The sequence below is a fragment of the Penicillium griseofulvum genome, assembly GCF_001561935.1.
Source record: "Penicillium griseofulvum strain PG3 chromosome Unknown contig_80, whole genome shotgun sequence".
NCBI lineage: Eukaryota > Fungi > Ascomycota > Eurotiomycetes > Eurotiales > Aspergillaceae > Penicillium > Penicillium griseofulvum.
This window is the reverse complement of record NW_024467471.1, coordinates 1787671-1801289: the sequence shown is the minus strand read 5'-3', so window position 1 is coordinate 1801289 and position 13619 is coordinate 1787671. Positions and strand designations below refer to the sequence as shown.

General features: G+C 46.8%; 7 protein-coding genes across 7 annotated transcripts; 2 read left to right on the top strand and 5 right to left on the bottom strand.

Annotated features, from left to right (window-relative positions):
• Positions 1-36: 36 nt before the first annotated feature.
• PGRI_016880 (endonuclease/exonuclease/phosphatase family protein) lies at positions 37-1462 on the bottom strand (the record flags this gene model as incomplete). Its single annotated transcript, XM_040789401.1, has 3 exons — positions 37-898; positions 949-1205; positions 1259-1462. The coding sequence occupies 3 exons, from the start codon at positions 1460-1462 to the stop codon at positions 37-39; spliced, it is 1323 nt and encodes a 440-aa protein (XP_040646354.1).
• A 2516-nt stretch (positions 1463-3978) lies between these two features.
• PGRI_016870 (uncharacterized protein) lies at positions 3979-4395 on the top strand (the record flags this gene model as incomplete). Its single annotated transcript, XM_040789400.1, has 3 exons — positions 3979-4093; positions 4142-4254; positions 4312-4395. 3 exons carry the CDS (start codon positions 3979-3981, stop codon positions 4393-4395), a joined length of 312 nt encoding a protein of 103 aa, XP_040646353.1.
• Positions 4396-4795: 400 nt separating this feature from the next.
• PGRI_016860 (syntaxin family protein) lies at positions 4796-5605 on the bottom strand (the record flags this gene model as incomplete). Its single annotated transcript, XM_040789399.1, has 1 exon — positions 4796-5605. One exon carries the CDS (start codon positions 5603-5605, stop codon positions 4796-4798), a length of 810 nt encoding a protein of 269 aa, XP_040646352.1.
• A 472-nt stretch (positions 5606-6077) lies between these two features.
• PGRI_016850 (uncharacterized protein) lies at positions 6078-7493 on the top strand (the record flags this gene model as incomplete). Its single annotated transcript, XM_040789398.1, has 2 exons — positions 6078-6608; positions 6672-7493. The coding sequence occupies 2 exons, from the start codon at positions 6078-6080 to the stop codon at positions 7491-7493; spliced, it is 1353 nt and encodes a 450-aa protein (XP_040646351.1).
• Positions 7494-8602: 1109 nt separating this feature from the next.
• Positions 8603-9637, bottom strand: PGRI_016840 (fungal specific transcription factor domain-containing protein; the record flags this gene model as incomplete). Its single annotated transcript, XM_040789397.1, has 2 exons — positions 8603-8846; positions 8910-9637. 2 exons carry the CDS (start codon positions 9635-9637, stop codon positions 8603-8605), a joined length of 972 nt encoding a protein of 323 aa, XP_040646350.1.
• A 1566-nt stretch (positions 9638-11203) lies between these two features.
• On the bottom strand, positions 11204-11748 carry PGRI_016830 (uncharacterized protein; the record flags this gene model as incomplete). The annotated part of the gene is made up of 2 exons (XM_040789396.1): positions 11204-11444; positions 11540-11748. 2 exons carry the CDS (start codon positions 11746-11748, stop codon positions 11204-11206), a joined length of 450 nt encoding a protein of 149 aa, XP_040646349.1.
• A 917-nt stretch (positions 11749-12665) lies between these two features.
• Positions 12666-13379, bottom strand: PGRI_016820 (uncharacterized protein; the record flags this gene model as incomplete). The annotated part of the gene is made up of 1 exon (XM_040789395.1): positions 12666-13379. The coding sequence occupies one exon, from the start codon at positions 13377-13379 to the stop codon at positions 12666-12668; it is 714 nt and encodes a 237-aa protein (XP_040646348.1).
• Positions 13380-13619: the final 240 nt, after the last annotated feature.

Here is a 13619-nt window from a genome sequence, read left to right as displayed (position 1 = left end):
TGGATTTATATCTCAAGTACTCTCTAGATTTGACCGTTAGTAGGCCGCATATACTAAAGCCAACTGATCGATTTCATCCTCAGCTTGCCCCATAAAGCCCACAACTGCGAAGCCATCGGGGGCAGTAAATGTCTGGCAATTATCAGTTGAGGTGCCCGCCTCCAAGGTTTTACCAGCACTGGTGGTAGCCTTGATATAAAAGTTGCGAGTGTGACTATTATACTGCCCAGTACAGAGCTTGGTCTCGGTCCAGTGCTCCCCAGAATCCAGAGTAAGAGAGACTTTGGTGCCACCAGTCCCTCCATGGCTAAAGGATGTGCCATCCTTCAACTTCAAGGCAACGGAATCCAGCCTCTTTGCACCAGAGAAAGTAATCTCAGAAACAGCAGGCGACGAAGGAATCTTCGGCAGATCATTGAACCACACCCCGTGCGGACCACCCGAGAACTGACTCTGTCGCAGAGACGACGAAAGCGACCAGGTGAAGTTCACAAGAATCGGGTTATGATCCGAGAGAATCTGACCCAGATACTTGGGGTCAGTGTTTGTAAACTTTCCACCGTCATAGACGAAGCTGTCTGCCTTGAGCGTCACAACATCAGACCCCCGGTACAGAACTTTATCAACCGTCTCGCAGGTCTGAACAGAAGACGGGTTATCGCATAGCAAGGCATCTGCCCCAGCCGTGGGGTAGACACCATCTTTCTGAAGGTCAACCCAGGGGTCAGCAAGGTTATTCTGAGACTTGAAGACTCGGATTCCCGTATCAAGGGCGCGCGTGTATCGACTATTCGTATCGCCCATGACTACGACGGCGTTACCAGTCGACCAGGTGTCGATGTAATCTGCGACTTGCTGCAAGTTGGAATTTCGGGCAGTTTCATCCTTATCCTCGGTGCTAGTGGGAGTCAGGCTTAGAGCGACAGTGTGAGAATAGCTTTTACTCACCCAGCGTCGGCATGGATGTTGTAAAAGTCGACATAGACTCCATCGGCCGGGTTCCAGCGCATGAAGGTGAGTCCCTTCGGGGTCAAACAGTCTGAGCCGGATGCATCGGAACATGTGTTCCATTTCACGCGGGTGAAATCTACCCAGTCGTGGTTGGAGATGGTGTTCAAACCACTTCCAATGGCTGCGCCGCCGGAGGTAGCGGTCCGGTAAGCATGTTTATCTGTTTCATAGATGTAGGCATGGTAGTTGAAATCCTAGAGCGTTGTTAGATCATTTGATATACTAGGAAGACTGGGTTTGGCGGTACCTCCTGCATATTGATGATATCGTAGCCATATTGTGAGAAGTAGGTGCCGAGCTGCTTCGCATTTTCGGGCTTTGTGCCATTGACGTCGTTGGACTGGAAGATTGAAGGTAGACCTGCGACATTGAAGCTCAGCGCAGTGAATTTACCGCTTGTTGCCGCTGCATTGGCTAATGCTGGCAGGAGACCTAGGAGGATGGTCTTCATGTTGGAATGTCTAATTAAGCAGTTTTGACAACTTGAAGAGTCTCAGCCTGCATAAATCCAAGATGACTTTAACAGTGAGCTTTTATAAGTCTGGTTTCACGCCAAGAATAAGCGTTACAGTATGCGCTAAGACAGTTTGATGATTGGCAGTGTCATTTCCCCTTTTCTCTTAGATGCGTATGCAAACAGGGGAAGCCTCGGAGAAATATGCAGAAATACTTAATCTATCTCAGGGGTAAATCACCTGTTCATGGACGATCTATGCACTCCGTACTATGTATACTATGAACTTAATTCGTTAAACATCTTTTAAGACAAAGTCTCAGTGCTTGGACTAAGATCCGACGAAAGCTCAAATTAAATACAATACATAGTAGATCCTAACTTGGGATGGATATAATATTGCAGCTAAAGTAGAAGTCACAACGACAATGGCTAGGTCCATAACTGGCTGGATGATTTCTGTAACGTTTACTCCTGGATATCGAATCTAAAGCAGTTGGCTTTTGCATTAGTCCTGTACACATTATGATATCAGTATTCTAGTCGACTTCTTTGTCTAAGGTCTCGAGTTACTGTTCTCTTTGTCGACAGTTGTCTATTGCTATTATAGACTTGTTGTGCTCGTTGTTCTCAATGTCTTCGACTTGAACTTCTTTGTCCACTTTTCAGTATCCAATTTGGACCTTGTTCCCGCCTCCCATTATCATTGTCTGCCTTGTTGTGTGTTGATATTTTCGTCGACTCTTTGTGCACATTGTTTCTTATTTTTTCCTCTTTGTATATACTTGAAAGCCATCCCTACAGTCGAGTATGCGCCACCTACTTAGCTCGCATCTATATAATCCTTGGTCCCTCCGGGTATACAGACAAGTACAAGTCAATACTCCAATACTAAATACTTTAGTGTTATACCCGATCTAATCCAATCTGTTCAATATGTCTTGCTGTTCCTGGAATTGTTTCAACATCTGCCGCCATCGCAAAGCCCCATCCAGGGCCGCTACACCTTCGGGCAATGCTCCTATACAGTTAGTACCTTTTTTCAGCCCTACAGTCCCTGCCAAAGAACCCGTCATTCCAGCCTCTGTAGACGGTCCCGCATCCGGCGGTTATCAGTACGGCCAGCGCGAGATATCGGGAGAGTTGCGACAAAGATGGATCGATAATGCAAACGAGCCTAACTGCCCAATCCAGCCCCTAAACTTCGAATATAAAACGCTGACCCATGCTAGAAACTGGTCTGAAAGATGGCATACCGATTTCAATTACCGGGGCCCAAGACCCCCCGTCTTCCAAGTTGATCTCGCGAATTGTAACCTCCCTACGGGTGATGTAGATTACCACGATGCCAAGATCACAAAGAGGTCGGTCGTTCCGCATCCAATACGAGGGAGAGGTACTAACTTGTATCATTTCACGACTGCAGCGGGAGTTATTATCGTTAGAAATGTTGAAAGATACGATGGACCTTGGTGAAGTCATGTCGCCCTTGCACAGTACAATATCCACTTCGCCCAGAATGCACTGAGACACGTATATACCGAAAACGTTGTTAACGAGGATACTTGTGAATTTATACACGCAATTTGGGCTAACACCCAACCACCTAATTCTCCAGTGTTTAACCGATCTCCGGTATCAGTGAATCAAGTGAGTTGGGCGTATGATACCCCCGAATATAAGGCCATTCTAGGCACAGACCTTGGGAAAGGAGTGGCTGCTGTTGTTTTGTTGGCATTTCCCAGAGGTACACGTCGTATCACCAGAGTTGTTATCTGGAGGAATATTATCTTGCAGATGCGATTTGATATTGAGCCGATAGCTCAATAGATAGGGGGGGTTGTAGGAATCTTGTTCATCACCATCTAGCCTGCAGGTGTTCGATGAAACACCAAAGTATAGAATGTTGTTCTTTTTCTCGTCAAACTATTCCCTACTAAATTTAGATATATAGATCTTTTGAATGTCACATTCTGCTAGGTCATAATAATCAGATCGTGACATCTACTATCGGTGCTTCCTACTAGTACAAGCACGTCAGCAGTATCCCAAGCTTTTCAGCCTAGAGCTCCAGTCTCATGAAGTAATATTCACATCGTAAATTTGGTGTTTGTAGAGGGTAGGATCATATTTATATGAAATCAAGGAAATCAAGTTCGGCAGTGTCTCCACATATCTATGACCTTTATGCGGAGGTAGTATCCTACGAGATACCCTATATATCACCAGCAACTGAGTACTCATAAGTATATCAATGATCTAAAGCTTGAGAGATCTCAGAGTAAACTTAACTCATCTAAAATATCCAGATTATATACATATTCAAGTAGTTATAGGTAGTGTAACAACCTCGGACCGATGATGTCATATAGCATCAGGATCTCCGCTGTTCTGGGCAGAACATTCGACCTTAAATATCTCATCTCCCCCACCGGAAGACATTTCCAATTTGATTTCAAATACTTTTACCTCCTCCAATTTACTCTACCTATTCTATCCAAACACGCCTCATCATGTCGTTCCTCCCCTCCATCCGTGCCACCTCCCGTCAAGCTATCCGAACCAACTTCGCGCCAGTTGCCACATTCCGCTCTTCAGCAATCCGAACCTTGAAAGAGGATGATACAAGTTAGTATACTATCACCAAATTCTCCCTGCCATACTAATCACAAATAGACCGCGATGATCTCACCATCCACTACGAATCTCATAAGCAAGAAAACCTCAAGAGCACCAAAGAGGGCAGGGGAAAGTGGAAGGCCGAGCTGGCTAGTAACAGCGAAGCTGATGTAAGGATTGGCCCCTTATGAGTGTATCTTTTATCAAAGCTAACATGTTTGATTTAGGTCAAAGCGGATCGCGGCGAGGTAGATAGTGATATCACTTTCGAGGAGTTGCAGAAGAAGACGAAACATGTTGGGAAGCAATAAGGAAAAAGCTATTGGCCTTTTGTACCATGTTAATCACGAACTTCGTTGTGTATTTTATTGGGGCAGTCTGGGGTTGAGGCTGCTAGGAGTCTTCTATGCTGATTTATTCGAGTTTAACTCGTTCGTCAATGACAATTGATACTACACTCTGTTGAAGCGGATTAGGTATGGAAGGGAAGTTATGATCAAGATAGACTTGTAGATGTAGTATGATCACGAGAGTCTAGATGGGACTCGATCGCCTGAACGCCTCGAGCCACTGTAGGGGAAAAAAAAAAAAAACATCGGGAGAGTCAATCGTCCCATATTGCGCAAAGTTGTAAACGCCCGCTCGCCCAAAAAAGAAAACAAGTAATAAGCAATAGCAAACAGCCTTGAATCATCCACCCGTATCAAGGTATCATTTCAGGATCACAATCAAGATGACCAGAACAATGATCAATCCAATGATAGTCATCATGCTCCAGTTATCCCCCGCCTTTCGACGGATCCTATCTATACGCCGTCTCGCACCATCCAGTCGATTCTGATGACGCTCAACATCCCCATCCATTCCATCTAGAAGCTGAACGTGGCCATCCAGCTCATCACCAATCTGAATACTCAGCTGGTGCTGTCTACCGATCGACTCACCCAGCCGATCCAACTGATCATCCTGGTCGCGCATAGTTTGAGCGTGGTGATCGTAGATCTGCTGGTTGTCCATGTTTGAGTGATCCGGTCGCGGCGATGGCTCATCGCGGTATGGGCGGAAGAGGTTGCTGCGATTGCGCTCGTCTTCCACATCAATCTCATCTTGCACAGCTGCCGCTGCAGCGGAGCTGTCCATAAAGCGGACGGATTTGGAAGGTGGATGTTGGGGGATTGGTTGCTTCAGATCGGGGGTAGCGGGTTTCGACGCCTGCGTCGTGTTGTTGTCCGATGGCCCGCCGTCTGCGCCGTAGAACTGAGCCGCCAGATCTTTGTATTGGGCTTGGAGGGGACCGAGTTGGTCTTTCAGGGCGGCGGCGCCTGCACTGTCATGCGAGTTGGCTAGTCGTGTTTGTTCGGCTTCCAGAGCCTCTATACTCTCCCGGAGAGACTCGAGAGACCAGGATATTTCTCCATCTTGAGAATTGGGCTCGAGATCGAGTGAGATTGCCCTTTCGCGCTCCAAAAGCGATAGTTTGATGTGATCGGCGAGTAGGAATAGCTGGGCAGGGTTCGTCATAATGAGGTGTATGAGATCAAAATGTCAAGGTATTGAGATGTGTAAATCGTAGGCGTTTGGACGGTCAATACGGAGAAAGACCTCCGATCAACCAAGCAAAATATAAGTCAAACTTGTTGAGATGTGAGATTGGAGTGGAGATGGTAAGACGAGGATTCACAAGCGGAGGCAGCAAGGGCGGATCAACCGCTTTCCGCCTTTTGCCTCTCCTTGGATTCCCCCGCAGTCCCGCCTTCTCTTGAGCTCTCTGAACATGTCTATATCTTGCAAGCATTTGCTTCCGATCGCTCAACTAATGGTTTTCTGAGCCCTCATGGATCTTGACTATTCGGTCTATCTCGGTATCTAGCGCAAAGTTGCATGAACCCGGCGCATTGATTCCGCATTCCAAAGAAGCAACATAGGGAATAAAAACCCGTTCGTACCTTGCATATTGATTTGGACCTCGTGATAGGTCCCAAGCTTGCACAACATGAATCTACAGGACTTCCTAGCAATGGAGGATAGCCGCGACCGCGACGAGCTAATCGACCTCCGCAGTCTTGATCTCGTCTCCGAGTACGACTCACATCTTATGTGCCCGATCTGCCACTGTCCCTTCGTTGAGCCCGTTCGTCTGCAATGTGACCATGTCTTCTGCGGGAGTTGTCTCAGTTCGGCTATCACAACATTCCGCTCGGCCGACTCGGTTGAGTTCCCGTGTCCTTCTTGCCGAAATCCCACCCAGGAGGTGTCGGCCAGCGTGCCTCGCCTGCTGATCAACATGTGCGATGAGATCCGAGTGCGATGTCCATTGATAACGGAGGGCTGTCAAGAGATTATACCCCGAGGGCATGTCCAATCGCATGTCGAGAAGTACTGTGGGTACCGGTTATTACCGTGCCCGGATGATTCATGCGATCAGATGACACGAAGCAAGGACGTTGGGATGGATCAGAAGTGTATCCATAGAGTGCGGCGGTGTTCTCATTGCGATGAAGATGTTCTAGAACATGAGTACGAGGTTTGTTGCGCTTTTTAAACTTCTCAAAATCCTATAGATGCTGACCGGGAACGCCAACGTTAGGAGCATGAGAAAGAGCTCTGTCCAGTTCTTGAAGTTACATGTGTCGACTGCGAAACGGTTGTTACCAAGGGGACACTGCGGGAGCACATTGAATCATGTCCGGAGGTTGCGATCCCCTGCGCGGCATCTAAATATGCATGTCCGGTTAAGATCCGACGGGCAGACATTGCATTACATGAGCAAAGCTGCCCTATAGTCGCAATGGGCCCATACTTTGAGGCGCAAAATACCAGGCTCAAGTCCCTTGAATCAAGTATGCGCCATCTGCAACAACGGAATGAGATCTTCGAGGATGGGCTCGCAAACATCCGGTCTACTCTTGTCGAATCTACACGCTTGAGTGCGAACAGTAATAGCGGTGGACAACCTACCCAATCTGGCCGAGAACAACAATCCTCTGCTCGCGCCGACGTCCACTCAGACGATCCTGCAGATATTGCTGCGAGTGTATTTTCATCCAATGCCACAACCTATCTGCTCTCACTGCACGAATCTCTCCGGGAAGAGGTCAGCCAACTTTCGCATGCGATTACAGACCTGGATGCTCGTGCCAGCATGGCTATCATGAATGAATGTCTCCGCATCAAGGAGGATATAGCTCACACCAATGCGGCGGTTAACAGTGTCCGCATGCAGGTGCAATGGCTCATGAACCCTCGTCTTCACCAGGGGACACGGGGAGGAGCGGTCCGCACCAACACTGCAGATAGCGAATCCTCAGCGGCTGGGCCGAGCCAGCCGAGCCATGCTGCTGGTCAGCCCCTAGGGCCTCTCCGACCCAGGCGTCCCAGTGACGGTGGACGTGAGGGGACGAAGCTGTGAAGTGTGTTGAGATATAATTTGAGGCGCTGCATTTCCCCCTTCGATACAAAGGGATTTGGGACTTTCATGCGTATTTTGTACCTTATGATATGACTGATGATTAAGTTGTCTTGTTGCTACGGCCGTGTTGTACATAGTTGACAGGAAATAGACGGTTCTGGTTGCACTAATAATCGATTATTACTTTTTCCGAAGATGGAGATTAAGACAACTTGCCCTTCAGATCCAAATATATATATTACTAGATATCAACAGAAAGCAACCTACAAAAAGGCGACTGGAAAATCGATGGATCTTGGCATACACCTCTACGGCCAAACATTTACACCTAATTCATCAACGGACACACCAAAAAGGCTTTTTAAAAAAGTCAATTGACCCCTCTTCTATACATGTACACCAAAAAGAAGAGCAAAAAAGAAGAGCAAAAAAGAAATCTCAGGTTTGGTTTTAGGAATAGCCGAACGCGGGGGTCGAACCCGCAGCCTTAAGATTAAGAGTCTTACGCTCTACCGATTGAGCTAGCCCGGCCGGGCTGTTGAAGAGAGGAGAGGACTAGTGTATCATAGGGGGATTGACGTTCTAATAGTACCATAGCATGAATTGTAGCGGGGGTGAAAGTAAGTCACAGTTCAAAACAAGTATAGCTATAGAAAAGGTAAGCTCGAAATGTTCTCTAACTTCTCGGTATTTGGCTAGTGCTCGGTCGCTTGTTGATTAGGGGGGATGCCTGTCACTGAGGGGTAAAGGGGTGTAGTGTTGGATGGAGAAGAGAAAGAGAAGGAGAAAGACGAAGGAAGAGAATATAAGAAGATGAATAGAAAGCAAGCAAGGAAGAAGGGGGGAGATAAGACGTATACTTCAACGACAGGGATTGGTGGAAAAATGGCGGATAAAAAGGAATACAAGCCGCACTTGTACTAAAAGGGTTATAAACACTTTATAGCGATCTATAAATATGCTACTAACTATAATAGGGATTAATTAGTACTCTACACAAGGCGGTTCTTCAATACAAATTTCAAGCCCAAGCCACAGTGTACTAGCATTATTTGTACATACAAAAGTACCACAAGGAAAAAAAGGACTACAATTATTGAGCAACCCTATCATGTGCCTGCAACTTTAGGTCTCGAACGCTGCGCTAGCGAGATCAACCTCTCAACAAAAGCATGCGTCAAATAAAATGGCGGGAAAGTCTGCCCATCTTCCTTCGGTTTATTGAGATGAGCCAAGAGTTCAGCAATATCCTCCAAGGTCTTGAGGTCTCTGGTAAAAGTAGATGAAGTTGGAACCGTGATGAGATACCAGAAGACCGAGAGAACAGCCGTGAGGAGAAACTGAGCATGAATCCTGGAATATGGAAGAAACACGGATGAGTATACTTAAGTAGGAGAAGGTATCAAAGTCTCTTACCAGAACGTATGATCATTGACGAATTGGCGGACTCGCCAGATGTAGATCAGCGAAGACCTTGCAGCCTCAAAGCATAGCTCTGCACTAGATGGGAGAGGCGACCAGCTTTGCGGAGAAGGTATCTTGCAAGAGCTACTAGCCCCGTGGATCTTTCCGAGACAATAGTAATATTCCAAATGGATATTCACACCACGCATACTGAGATCATGGAATAGATAGTCCGGTGCGTCCTCGGTGGCGAAGAGTTCCGGCCGGCAGTCAACGGGATAGCCCAGCTTCAAGTCGCTCAGTTCTTGGTCCAGTTCACGAATATGCTGAAGACGTCTAGCTTCCGGTAGTGTCTGACTGTGCACTGAATAAAGCAACCGGAAGATCTTGGACTTGAGTAGAGAAAAGCGGAGGTCTGAGGGGAAAAGAAGTTCCTTGGACGACAAGGGCTTCATGTAGAAGTGGCGTGCTGAGGTTTTCTGGGCGTATGTTGTAGGCAGGTCTAGATCGCAATCGGCGTCGTTTATCAAGGGTGGCTGGGATTTTCTGATAGAGAATTCTTTGTCGATGGCATAGCAATGCCAGAACAAAGCTCGGAGATGTTGGCTACGCGGGTCTGTCCTGTGTATCTCATTTGGGGTTTGTATTCTGTTTGCCCCGAGGTTAAAGATGAGCTGCACGGCGATACCAAGAAGTAGTTCTCCTGCCTGGGGTCTGCCAAGAGGGGTGATATAAAACATCTATGGCCAGATATAAGCTTCTGAGACATGGGAGATAATGGAATCCACCTAGAGGGGTGGCCGTAGAGCACACTTACTAACATTGTCACCGCCTCCAAGGTTCTTATATCAGGGGGTTCCAACAACATCTCGGGAAGGAGTGTTAGTGCTGCTTGTAAATAAGCGTTCGGGTCAGAGCTGGCAAAAGCTCTCTCATGTTGGCGGATATGGATGATCATTGCTGCAAAGGCAACTAGACAAGCCCGATTTGCAGCACGGGTCATGTTTGGAGGCCGGTCTAAGACATTCGCATTGAGTAGAATCTGCACGGCCTCAACATCGACAATTGGAAATATAGAATAGAGCCCATTTTTATCAAAATAATCCAAACACTGTTGGACCAGAGCAGACTCTGGCCATTTGATTTCAATCACTCTCTCTGTCGATTTGAGCTGTTGTGAATTGAAAGATTGGGTAACCTCGTGAGCAAAATCATCCACATTGAATGTACAGCCTGTTTGTTCTTGAATAAGAGAGTAAAAAGCTGCCCTCTGAGTTGAAAGAGGACCCCCGAACCCACAATACGAGATGTGCCATTGGAAAGCTGCCAACGCGGTATCGAAATCACGAGTATCGGGCAAATAAGATAAAGGCACCTGAGATGGGTGCCTGGGCGACGCCGGAGAAGAGCTACTGCTCGGAGAAGAGATCGCTAGCCTTTTGTGGCTCTGTTTTGTGGATTCCTTAAGTCCGAGCAGGGCTGTCTCCAATTCCCGAACCCGAGCTTTGGTCTCGGCAAGCTCCCTGTGTATCCGTAAGCGCTTGATAAAAAGGGACCCAATGATATAATGTCTTACTGTCGGGGACTTTTCCGATGTTGGGATACAGGTTGAGAGAAAGTACATGGTAGTCCTGCAATATGACAGTTCTCGCAGGCTGGTTGGTTTCTATCGCAGCGAATCTGCGAAATCGGATTAGGGGCCGTCACACAGGCAGTGTGGATATTATTACTCCGTACCTTTCGGTGTCGACATAGATCGCAAGCACTCCGCCCCTTTCCGCCCCGTGGGCCAGTAGTATCGTCCATAAAGTAATATAATACTTCTTACAGGTGTCAAGAAGCCTTTTCGGTCATCAGGGCAATTGTGACTGGAGCTCGGGGTAAGAGATTGTTCATCCCCACTAAATCAAGCCTTTTCATCAGAGCGCCTATCGAGATGAGAATAATCCACTGCAACCACCGAGATCGACGGAATTGAAGGCCAAGACCAATTTAGGTGTGCAATGCCAAGACCCGTGGACCTCAAGCGGGATGAGTCAGCGGGCTTTTTAGGGCTGTCCACGGGTACTTCTAAGGAATGTTGACCAAGTGTTTTCAACTTCTTTGAGACGTGGCTTTGAATTTCTCATGGCTCTTTAGCTCTTATGGATAAGTCAAATACTAGATACTATTGATAGACTTACGCCAGCTATAGTAGTATCCTAGGGAGGAAGTAACAACAAATCGAAGTATATTTAAGGCAACAAAGCAGGAGATAATACTAACTAGATGAAATGAGACTAGCAAAAAGGAAGCAAAATAGCAAATCAAGTAGATGGAGTCAGATCGAGACTGAAGATACCATCCCACTTGCACTGAGCCTTAGGATACTCCTGCTTCTCACATTTCCACGAGTCACCAGTGACAACTGATCGCCCAGAGTGAGAGCCATCTGCGCGGGAGACACCCAAATCGAACTTTTCAATGTCGTAGATTCCATTTGGGAGATGAAGCTGATAGGACTTGTTGGAGCAGTCATAAGTCTTATTTCCAGCCATGCCAATTGACCTGCATAAAGTTAGCATCATTTATGAAGTTTGGATTTGGGGGTGTATGATATCATAAACATAGAGAAGAAAGCTGGAAAATAGATTGAAACATACCAATAACCAGAGCATGTGGTTTCTATGTTTGTATTTGGGTCTTTGACAGCAAAAGAGAGCAGACAGGTTGTTGGGGGGCTTGTGCTATAGATGCCTGCGTTGAGCCCTGTAAGCTGCAATGGCTCTAGGACGGGTATCATAGGGCTGGGTGCAGCGAGGGTAAAGGTAGCAGTCGCCAGGACGAGGGCGGAAATTGACTGAGTCTTCATTTTTCTAGATAAATGTTTGTTGTTTCGTTTCTTTGGTATTGCGGCTGGATCTCGCTGCTGTTAGAGGTATACTGATGGAGTTGACGTCCCTCTTATACTTCAAGTTCTGTATATTTAATTGTTGGAGATATACTTGAAAAGCTCAACTGAGACACAAACACGAGAAACAGACACGTAAGGTCAGGACCATGACTGAATGTTGACGTAGATAACCCAGCTGGGAAAATATATTTGGATCCCCAGATTATCGAATGACACGATATTGCTATTCAAACAAAGTCCCGCTGTCGTATGCCTTGGCCTTCGATTGTCTCTCAATTTGTGCCTATTGTATTGTTTCATCATTAAACCAACAGCGATTATTGGCTCCCGCTATTTTTAGTATCAGGCGACCAGCCTACACAGCCCTGCATTATTTTTTGGGATATTAGAGCAGATATACTCCTTTGGTAATGTCTTATGACAATAATTTATCTTGCCTTAAATATTTGCTTTCAGGAATGCGGATTTAGTCAGCTAGAATTGAACTCAAGGTTAGGTTGGACTTTGTGCTACTTGCCCTAACAGCCATCTGCACCCAAATTTAGCCCGTACACTTCTTTATACACGTGGAAACTTACATTGCTCTATATGAGCCAACATCTATACGTATATATAGGCATAAAATGACAAAAAGAGGTATATTTACCTGAAATGCCTAATGCATCATGGCCAGGACTATGACTATCCAACACATAGAGAAGTGACAAAAATCAATTGTATTTAATACTGGCAAAGGAGTATATACTCAAGCCAAGTATTCTTAGCAGGGGTTAAAACTATCGATCTCATATAATAACCTGTTAGTAGAGTTGTTAGTATCAGATGGACTTCATATAAGGCCCAAGCCCTCCAAAGAGGAGAGCTCCTACATTCCATCATGGGGTCCAACCAGGAGGAGCAGGAGAGGTAGTGCGGTAAGGAGGAGGTGGAGAGTTCAAGCGCTCGCCCAGCCCTGACAAGTCCGGCTCGGAAGCAAGCTCATATGGAGGGGGGATATCCGATGCTGCTGTTATATCGGAAGAGTCTGGCTGCAACCCCAGGAGGGCGAGCGGGGGCGACTGCGGCGCGACTCCGGTCACATCGGAGTCATAGAGAACTACACTGAAGACATCATTCGGGGAATAGTTTCCGTGGTACACATGCCGCAAGATCCTTAGCAGACCTCCTCTAGAACGAGGACTAGCAGGTGTGGCCATAATGGCATGGCTATGGGACGAAGATGTCTGGGAGTCTCGTACTTGGAAGACCGCGAGCAACAGAGGCGGGGGTGGGATATCTAGTAGGAATCGGTCAGCACCATGCATCCTCCGCACAATCTCCTTTATCTGAACCCACTGGTCGCGGTGGGAATCGTCAAACCTGCGTGTCCAGATTCTGTCGCTGCCGTGTTTTGCGAACGCAGCGCAGAGAGTCCAGATAAGGTAGTTCTCGCTAATCCACTCGTCAACTACAACGAGCGGGCGACTAATGCCGTGATCTAGGCTCACATAACACATTACAGGTCGCTGAGGGGTGATCTGTAAATCTGTGATTGGGGCGCCGTAGAGCTCTTCGACCTGCTCCCACTTGTAAGCGTCGGTAGATGACATGATGATAGACGGGCTGTAAGATTCACAAGATTGGGTTGTAGTTGGATATATGGTTGAATATCTATACTTGACTTTGGAGTAGTGTAGAATAGAACAATGCTGGTGAATTCCTGTTGTTGACACGAAGGGGGAAGGACTTATATAACTCCACAGAGTCGGGTGGGATAGCACTGGACCCGAGATAGAATGTCTTTATTAGAGATAAAAGAAACCATAGGAATTGAAAGGTTTCTTTATATT